Source organism: Pyrus communis, chromosome 13 (assembly GCF_041283825.1).
Source record: "Pyrus communis isolate YQ-2024b chromosome 13, ASM4128382v1, whole genome shotgun sequence".
Classification (NCBI taxonomy): domain Eukaryota; kingdom Viridiplantae; phylum Streptophyta; class Magnoliopsida; order Rosales; family Rosaceae; genus Pyrus; species Pyrus communis.
Genome location: NC_142577.1, coordinates 5,567,824 through 5,577,752, shown reverse-complemented (window position 1 = coordinate 5,577,752; position 9,929 = coordinate 5,567,824). Strand labels below are relative to the sequence as shown.

The window sequence follows — 9,929 nt, the reverse complement described above, 5'->3', positions numbered from 1 at the left end:
GTATGTATGTATGTATGTATGTTTTCATTGATTAGTATTACAGTACAATCAATTTGTTGGAAAGCGAAAGAACATTGATACCTTGCGGCTGGCAAGTTTTCTTTCTCTGTAGCCTGTAGACTACGAGTCTTGGTCAAGTTTTCCTGAGTCCTTTACTTGGTTGCTAAGCAAAATATCAACTACAACTTACAGGTGTCCAGGTATCTGTGCCATTTTCCCCTAAAAAAGGAAGAAAAAGAAAAAGCACATGAATCATAAAGTAAATGAAAACATTGATACCCACTGGCTGGCAAGTTCTCTCTCTCTGTAGCCCGTACATTACTAGTCTTGGTCAAGTTACCTGCTAAGCAAAATATTTCAGTACATACTTTAAATAAAAAGGAGAGCCACGCTAATTGAAGCCATTGGCTTCATCAATATTCATTAAACTCGAGTCATTGCGACTATCATCCGAAGATCGATCAATTTGTACGTAATGGATCGTCTGGAGGAGAGTAATAAGTTGAATAACTATGGATTTGCAGCAGGTCGAGGCTTAATCAATGTCGTATTCTCTTGGTCACTTAAGGATGTTCTCAATGCAAAGCTTTACGAAAATCAGGTTAATTTGTACTGTGTCCACTGTCCGGTTCTTACTAATTTCTTTCTTATTCGATCATGTACTTGTCGCTTGTATTGTAAAATTACAACGACAATTTTCCTTTCATTTCAACTTACAGGTGACAAAGATTCCTGAGACATTTTCTACCACGATGAGTTACATGAAATCTTTCATCCCTTCACTTGTTGAGGAAACACATGCTGATCTACTATCAAGCATGACGAATCTATCAAAGGCACCTACTTGCGAACTTCTGACTGTTACGGCTTCTGAGAATCATGGACCTCGTAAAGACTTGTTTTATGATGTTACTTGTGTAGGAACGTATGTGCCACAGGTTGGAGATCTCATTGCCTTGACTGATACCAAACCAAAATGCGTTGATCATTTGAACAGGTCCAGAAATTCGTATCTCATTGCGTATGTTCATCAAATTAGAGTAAATAATCTCTCAATACTCTTGTCAAAGCATATCGATTCAAGAGGATACACGCATACTGTGGGCAAGAGGGAAACAATGTTTGCTGTCTATTTGATGAACATGACAACAAATATTCGTGTATGGAAAGCCTTGAATTCAGATGACGCAAACACAAATCTAATTAAGACTCTGTTGCAAGTACAACCCAGTTCATCACAGGTATTAATCTTCTGTCATTCCTTCAACACCATGTGCATTAAACCTGCTTATTCATTTTAGATTGTTAATAATTCTTTTATGTTTGTGTATTACAGGGTGGGAGTTCATGTACAATTTGCTTTTCTAAAGAAAAGTGCTTTGATTCCCTTTCGACTAAATGGCCAGAAATGTGGTGTGATCTAAATGAATCTCAAAAAGCTGCAGTTTTAAACTCTATCAGTTTGAGTAAATGCAAACACCAAAATTCCATCAATCTAATATGGGGCCCTCCTGGGACTGGGAAAACGAAGACAGTCAGCATCTCACTCTTTGCCCTCTATAAGTTCAAGTGCAGAACACTAACATGTGCCCCAACCAATATCGCTGTGTTAGAAGTTACAGATCGACTCGTGAGGTTGGTTAACCAGTCTCTTGAGTATGATAAGTATGGGCTTGGGGACATAATTCTATTTGGGAATGGTGAGCGAATGAAGATTCGTAGTTATAGTGATCTTTTTGAGGTATTTCTTGATAGGCGTATTAGTATTCTGACCAAGTGTTTTTCCCCGTTGAGTGGATGGAATCATTGGTTAGAATTGATGATAAGTTTACTTGAGAATCCAGAGGAGCAGTACTCATTGTACATAAAGGAAAAACAGAAGCATGACGAGCAACGTAAAGAAAGTGAAAACAGCAACTCATCAAGGAATGATGAGAACAACTTTCTGACACTTGAGAAGTCTGTGAAGGAAAAACACATTAAGGATGACATGCATGATGAAGAGAGCGAAAATAGCAGCTCAACAAGGGATGATGACAATGATTTTCTGACGTTCGAGGAGTTTGTGAAGAACCGTCTTGGTTTCATTGGTGAGCATTTGAAAGTTTGTATGGTAAATTTGTACACTCACTTGCCAACATCTTGCATTTCACTTGAGGTGGTGAAAGACATGATCAGAGTTGCAGGGTTGCTTAAGTCGATTAAATCTATATTTAGTTGGGCTGGTGTTACTAATGAGCAGTTAAAATTACTTCAAGAAGATTGCACTCGTACTCTCAAGTCACTTCGTGCGTTTGCTGTTCCGAGTTCGAATGATGCACAAACAATAAGAAATTTGTGCCTGGCAAAGGCTTGCCTAATATTTTGTACCGCATCAAGCTCTGACAGACTGCATACAGACGGAATGGTGCCCCTGGAATTGTTAGTCATTGATGAAGCTGCTCAGCTTAAAGAATGTGAGTCAACAATTCCATTACAACTACCAGGTCTTCGCCATGCTATTCTCATAGGAGATGAGAGGCAACTCCCTGCAGTGGTTAAAAGCCAGGTTTCAGTTTTATCCTTCTTACATGCTCTTTGGTATTCATATTATTAATTAGAAGCTTATATATATAATTTGTCTTAACAACTGAATATATTTGATCACTAAACTGCTAGATCTCCGAGAAGGCTGAATTGGGAAGAAGTTTGTTTGAAAGACTTGTACTGTTGGGACACGAGAAGCACCTTCTCAATGTCCAGTACAGGATGCATCCTTCAATCAGCTTGTTTCCAAAAATGGAGTTTTACGACAATCAGATATTAGATGGTCCAAATGTCAGTGAAGTGAGCTACAACAAGTGCTTCCTTGATGGAAAAATGTACGGATCCTACTCATTTATAAACATAGCAAATGGGAAAGAAGAATTTGATCGCGGGCATAGTCTGAAAAACGTGGCTGAGGTTGCTGTGGTTTATGAGATAGTTTCTAGCCTTTACAAAGGTTACTATTGTTGTAAGCTAGTTGATTATGTTCATAATTTTTCTTGGAATATATATGCTGCTCGAAACATTCTTAGAGTATACCATTTAGTTTTCTTAATTTTTTCTTGTTTTTGACAGAATTCACTCGCACAAAAAAGAAGGTTAGTGTTGGGGTAATATCACCTTACGCAGCTCAAGTTAATGCAATTCAAGAGAGAGTCAAAGAGTATAGTGAAGTTTCGGCTGGCTCAGACTTCTCCGTAAGCGTGCGATCTGTTGATGGATTCCAAGGTGGTGAAGAGGATTTGATAATTATATCCACTGTCAGATGTAATGGAAAGGGCTCTGTGGGATTCCTCTCCAATCGTCAACGAGCAAATGTGGTTCTAACACGTGCAAGGTACTTCTTTGACGAAGTGCAGCTCAGTTGTAGCACTGTCTGAGTAATTGGTGGTTTTAAAAGTTAATTACTCGTTCTTATGTCTGTGCAGGCATTGTCTTTGGATACTGGGGAACGAATCGACCTTGATTAACAGTAACTCAATTTGGAAGAAGCTAATTCTTGACGCGAAGAAACGAGAATGTTTTTTTAATGCTGATGAGGATGAGAAGTTGGCTCAGGCTATTGCTGCAGCCCAATCGAGTTGCGATGAAGATGATCCAATCGAGCTCCTTGCAAGACCATTGTCTTCACTCAGACTGACTGATCGGACAGCTGAAACATCAACTCCAACTTACAGGTGTGTGCGCCATTTACTTCACAAATTCCATATTTGTAGCATGACCGATTATTATATGTAATTAATGATAAACACAACCCTCTAATTTGGTTTCATTGATTGTTGTAATTTAGTAGTAATTATTATTTGTCTTTAATTTTTACCAGGAATAATTTTCGGCGCGGAGGTAGGTCCAGCAGAGTGATAAGGTGGTGACTAAAGAGGTATATTAATAATTCCTAGTTTTCATGTACAAACATTAGATTGAAGTGCATTTCCTTTTAAGCCATCTTACTTTCCTAAAAGTACTTTGGTGTATGACAATTGACAAACGATTGAACCTTATGAACAGTGCAGAGCAGCTGCGGCAGGTGTTGTGCTTAGCTTCAGGACGGAAGTTGTAGCCATTACACATCGTATGATTTGGGAAGATCGTCGTCATTGCTGGACGTAAAATAGTAGAATTTTATATTGTATCTTTCGTCGCTTGATTTTGCAATTCAACGAACGAAACAGTTATTATTGAAGTATATGATCCGGATTTTATTATATTACTCAGTGGCATCTGTTGGGTTGCATTGTTCAGTACTCCTCCGGGCCTTAAGTTAAAATGTTGGGTGAAATTTGTAGGCATCGAAATTTTGGTAAAATAAATGTTTGCCAACGTATTAAAGTTTCGACGTGCCAGAGCATACATGGCATACGCCAAGTGTCGTACAAATTGTACATATAGCGTGTGACTCAACGAAATCGGACGAATCATCTCATATTGAAAAGGGGTGCATGAAGGGTATCAGAAGAAATACCCTTGGAGGATTAAACAAGTTTTTTTCTCATTTTTGGGCAATGAAAAGGAAAGCACACTTCAATCCATTACGGATCAAAACAAGTTTATCTCATTTGGGCAATGACAAAGCAAGCACACTTCAAGTTTAAAATTGTATTAAGTGGGAAAATTAGGGCATAAGTTAGGCCACTTCAAGTTTAAAATTATATTAATTGGGAAAATTAGGCCATAAGTTAGGCCACAAATGGGTGGGAAGAAAAAAAAAATTGTGGTGGTGATTCATTCTCAAAGCCTATAAATAGGCTTCTCCATCAAGGTATCAAACATCCCAAAATCACACATTCAAAGCAAAGCAACAAGAAAGAAGCAAAAGCATTTTTTGGCTTCTCTAGTTTCCTCCATTGCCAAGAGCCAAAACCTTGCGGCCCTTGTTCATCCAAGATCAAGTCATCGTGACCCTTGGATCAACAACCCATACATCACAAGAACCAACATGCACCCCTATACGTGCCGGTTCCTCCATTGCCAAGAGCCAAACCTTGCGGCCCTCGTCCAAGATCAAGTCATCGTGACCCTTGGATCAATAACACTACACATCTACAAGCCTCAGAGATCGAATCAGAGGATCAAGTTGTAAAGAGATTGTAACCTTACAAATTCATTTACAAAAACATATTCTTTGTACACGTGTTCTTGTTTCATTTGTCGTAGGATCTTCGTATTTACAAATTTGGCACGCCTAGTAGGACCATCTCTATCTCTCATTTCTTTCTCCGTTCAAGAAATCCAAGCACACCTCGAAGTCAATGGCATCAAAGAAGGAACAAGCCGTTCTTACAACCAAGGGAAGGAGCCTGAGCACTCTTGCTGCGAGAGGAGAATCCATTGGCGTCACAACCCGGAGCAAGGCGAAAGCGATCACCACTCTTCAACATGCCACTTCAAAGTTGGTGCCTATAAGGGAGCAAGGAGAGCATTAGGGGCATGAGCCCGTCATCAGCCTAACATCGTTGGGTGCACCACAACATGTTGCTGTGGTAAGCACAAGGACACCTCAGAGCGGCTAACAAGGTTCGTTCACATTAAAAGGTTCATGAGAGCGCTCATTGTCACTAGCTTCGGATGCAGACTCAAGCGCAGGAGCTTATTGCAGATCACTAACCAGTAACCGCCGCATGGATGAATGAGACTTCGCCAACATCCTTAATGTCTAAAAGAGAGTCACATCCTTTGGTTGCACAAGTCATGACCCTTGGCGCTACCTCCATTGAAGAATAGCTGGTTCAGATGATTGAGGTGATTGCAAGGATGACCAGAACTTTCAAAGAAAAAGACTTGTAGATTGCTACGCTCATGGATGAGTTGGGGGTGCAGCATGATGAAGGAGTCGGTCTTGACCCAAGGAAGAATCCAAATGACCAGGAGTCTGGCAAAGAAGAGGAGCGTCTGACCAACGAGGCCGGAGATAAGCAGAAACCAGACGTTGAAGCTACATTGATGGGCTCTCTTTCCATCCAGCAGCTCCAGGACATGATCACAAAGACCATCAAGGCACAATATGGAGGCACTTCGAGGGATGCACTGATGTACTCAAAGCTAAACACCAAGAGGATTGATAGCTTGTGGATGCCGACGGGGTACCAACCACCAAAGTTTATGAAGTTTGACGAAAAGGCAAACCCAAAGCAACACATTGCTCATTTCGTTGAAACTTGCAACAACGCTGGGATTGAGGGAGACTACCTCGTAAAGCAGTTTGTCTGTTCTTTGAAGGGAAACGTGTTCCATTGGTACACAGACCTAGAGCTTGAGTCCATAAACAATTGGGAGCAGATGGAGCGAGAATTCTTGAATCTCTTTTACAGCACCCATCACACCGTCACCATGATGGAGCTTACAAATACAAAGCAGTGGAAGGATGAGCTAGTCGTTAACTACATCAACTGATGGCACACTCTAAGTCTTGACTGCAAATACAGACTCTCAGGTTTCCCTGATCGAGATGTGTGTACAAGGCATGCATTGGGAATTACACTACATTCTTCAAGGCATTAAGCCCTAAACCTTTGAAGAGTTGGCTACCTATGCCCACGACATGGAGTTGAGAATCGCCAACTATGGAAAGAAAGAGTTGAACGCCGACTACAAGAAGGACAAAGTTTTTGACCCAAAGGTGGAAAAGGTTGCAAGGAAACCCACCAGGGAAACAATGGCAGTAACTTAACGCTCGTCAAAATCTTTACACAAGACATAACTCCCGTCAAGATCTCCTTAAAAGGTAAAAAGAAGGAAGAGAAACGGAATGAACCTTTTTGGTGACCAGGAGAGATGTAAGCGCACCTTGAAGGAGCTTAAAGAAAAGACTTACCCATTCCCTGACTTCGATGTGGCTACCATGCTGGAAGATTTGCTCGACAAAAAGGTGATTAAGCTGCCCGAGTGTAAATGACCAGAAGAAATGAACCGGGTGAATGATCTAAAATACTGCAACTACCATTGCATCGTCGGTCATCCGATAGGCAAGTGCTTTATGCTAAAGAAGTTGATCATGAAACTTGCTCAGGAAGGAAGAATCAAGCTAGACCTTGAGGAGGCTGCAAAGGTAAACACGACGAACATTGTGTTTGGATCCTTTGATCCGGTGCCTCTTTGTTTATCACCAGTCAAGCCTCGACCACAGTCGTCAAAAGGGAAACATGAAGTGCTTCATGTGAGAATAACAAACACCATGAATGAACCAAGTCGCTTAAGTAACATGGACCTCCCTAATGGTTTGTCAACTAATGACAATGAAGGATGGACATTAGTGACACGAAGGAAGGCACGTCATGTCACATCCCAATCCGCATAGCAAGATATTGTCTATTTTGGGCCACACCTTCACGAATTTGTTCTTGGGTTTCGACACGAGAACTTCCCAGGGGGTCACCTATCGTAGGACTGCTCTAGCCCAAACTCACTTAACTTCGGAGTTCTTATGGGATCTGGAGCCAGTGAGTTCCTAAAACGAATCTTGCAATGGGAGGTGAACATGTACATATAAGGCATAGAGGATACTTTCCCCTGGGCGATGTGGGATCTTACAATCCACCCCCTTCACGGGCTCGACGTCCTCGTCGGCACACTTTCGGCCAAGGAGTGACTCTAATACCAAATTGTCACATCCCTGCTCGCCTCCGCCGTAGCACGATATTGTCCGCTCTGGGCTTACCATTCCCTCACAGTTTTGTTTTTGGGTTTCAACACGAAAACTTCCCCGGGGAGGGGTGGTCACCCATCCTAGGATCGTTCTCGCCCAAACTCACTTAACTTTGGAGTTCTTATGGGATATGGAGCCAGTGAGTTCCCAAAAGGCCTAGTGTTATAGGGAGGGGAGCATGTACATATAAGGCATATCACCCCACTTCCTTGGTTGATATGGGATCTTACAATCCACCCCACTTAAGGGGAACCCGGCGTCCTCGCCAATACATTCGCACCGAACGGCAGAGTGGCTTTGATACCAAATTGTCACATCCCAGTCCACATAGCAAGATATTGTCCACTTTAGGCCACGCCCTCATGGATTTGTTCTTGGGTTTCGGCATAAGAACTTCCTTGGGGGTCACCCCTAGGACAGCTCTCGCTTAAACTTAGTTAACTTCGGAGTTCTTATGGGATCGGAAGCTAGTGAGTTCCCAAAAGGCCTCGTGCTATAGGGAGAGGAGCGTGTACATATAAGGCACATCACCCCATCTCAGTTGGTCGATGTGGGATCTTACACGTCAATCGCAACCGTAAGTTGCTCACATAAGAAAGCTAGGGCAAGAAGGAAGTCTTCATTGTCATGATTCGAAGACTCAACCAAGAGATGCCGCAAGGATGACAAAGCCGACACGTAGAGAAGAGCCTAAGGTCTGGAAGCACCAAACTCCAATGGCCCTACAAGAGTACTTTCCCAAAGGATTCCTCAAACACAGTCTAATCACGGTTGCTTGTTACTTGGTTAAGGAGGAAGAACCTTTAAGTGAAAAGGATTCTATCAATAAGCAAGAGGAGGTTCCTCCACAAACAGAAGGCGTGCCTTTGCATTTTGGTGTGAAAGAAGCATTATAGCTGCCTGACGAAATACAAAGGGCATTAGCGAAAGCATTGATGGATCTCGACAACTACTTGTCAAAGGCATGCAAAGTTGGAGGTTTAGAACTTCGACCTCATAAATATGCTATGTGCTATGCTACATGTGTTGTCATTAACTTCACCAACGAAGACCTATTGTTAGGGTCGAAACCACACAATCATTCATTTTTTGTCTCAGGGTACGCAAGAGAGCGAAAGGTCGAGCGCATGCTCGTTGGTGGAGGCTCAGCCATAAACCTCATGCCGAAGTTAACAATGATGAAGATAGGAATCAAAATAGACGAGCTGTCTTGGAGCTGCCTTCTAATCCAAGATTTTAACCAAGGTGGGCAAAGGGTGATGGGCACGATTAGGGTCGAGATAGTGATTAAAAAACTAAAGTTGAATACGTTGTTTAACGTGATCAATGCAATGACTTCTTTCAGCCTACTCTTGGGGAAACATTGGATTCATGAGAATGGAGTTATACCGTCAACTCTTCATCAATGCTTGAAATTCTACAGAAGTGGAGTGAAAACAATACATAGTGATACTAAGCCATTCACCAAAGCAGAGTCACATTTCGTTGATGCCAAGTTTTACATGGATGAAGACATAGTGCCAGAAGCCCTCCCCATGGAGATCCAATCAACAGGCAAAGCCTTGCCTATAAAGGAAAAGCTGCAAGCAGTGTCATTTCCTAAGAAAAGTGGCGACAAACATTTAGAGTGCTTGACATCAAAGGAGAGTGGAGCATCCCCAAAAGGATCGAACACACCAGTCCTCCGATACATTCTAGTGTCAAGGAGAAAGCTTGGGTAATCCCTATTTGAGAAAGAGAGAAACAATAAGCATTCAAGAAAACTGGACAAAGGAGATGTAAAGCTCTTGAAGGTAACCACAGTTGTGCCATTACCAAAGCTAGATAATTCAAATGTTTCAAAGCCATCATTGCAAAGTTTCGTTAGATTGATGCAAAACGTAACAGAGCGTGGTTTTCTTCCTACCAAGAGGATTAAGGGCGTCTTCGACCTTAATGCTTACAAGCTCATGGCAAGGGCCGAGTGTGACTTCGCTTCCTCTTCTAAGCTCGGAAAGAAGAACTTGGGCATTATCAGAGAACAAAGGTGCGACCTCACTAAAACCGATAAAAAGTTGAAGGAGTGCAGTTATGGAGTCAAGCTGACAAAGGTAGGCCTTGGCTTTATACCTGTTACACCTATTAAGATTTTAGGTAAAGGAAAAGACAAAAAGGGTAGTACTCAACACATTAGCGTGAATGTGATGGAAGATAAGGAAGAGTCAAAGCTTGTTCCATGAACTTCAGTGTTCAATCGCTTGGTCAGTTCAATGTCTCGAGC

The 9,929-nt window shown here is 41.9% G+C and overlaps 1 protein-coding gene across 2 annotated transcripts; it reads left to right on the top strand.

Annotated features, from left to right (window-relative positions):
• Nucleotides 1-284: 284 nt before the first annotated feature.
• Nucleotides 285-4,235, top strand: LOC137737621 (uncharacterized). 2 transcript variants are annotated; one of them, XM_088683291.1, is made up of 8 exons: nucleotides 285-601; nucleotides 720-1,241; nucleotides 1,337-2,548; nucleotides 2,659-2,983; nucleotides 3,103-3,364; nucleotides 3,456-3,704; nucleotides 3,851-3,907; nucleotides 4,036-4,235. In XM_088683291.1, exons 1-7 carry the CDS (start codon nucleotides 476-478, stop codon nucleotides 3,897-3,899), a joined length of 2,745 nt encoding a protein of 914 aa, XP_088539417.1. In that variant the 5' UTR covers nucleotides 285-475; the 3' UTR covers nucleotides 3,900-3,907; nucleotides 4,036-4,235. The 2 variants fall into 2 exon arrangements, with proteins under 2 accessions (XP_088539417.1, XP_088539418.1); XM_088683292.1 differs by having other exon boundaries at nucleotides 350-601; nucleotides 4,041-4,235.
• The last annotated feature ends 5,694 nt before the right edge of the window (nucleotides 4,236-9,929 follow it).

What these genes read in the sequence shown, in the direction of transcription:
- LOC137737621 (XM_088683291.1), top strand. Translation starts at nt 476, where the DNA reads ATGGATCGTCTGGAGGAGAGTAATAAGTTGAATAACTATGGATTTGCA. An exon ending in CAAAGCTTTACGAAAATCAG is followed by an intron (nt 602 to 719) that starts GTTAATTTGTAC and finishes TTCAACTTACAG; the next exon opens with GTGACAAAGATTCCTGAGAC. An exon ending in TACAACCCAGTTCATCACAG is followed by an intron (nt 1,242 to 1,336) that starts GTATTAATCTTC and finishes TGTGTATTACAG; the next exon opens with GGTGGGAGTTCATGTACAAT.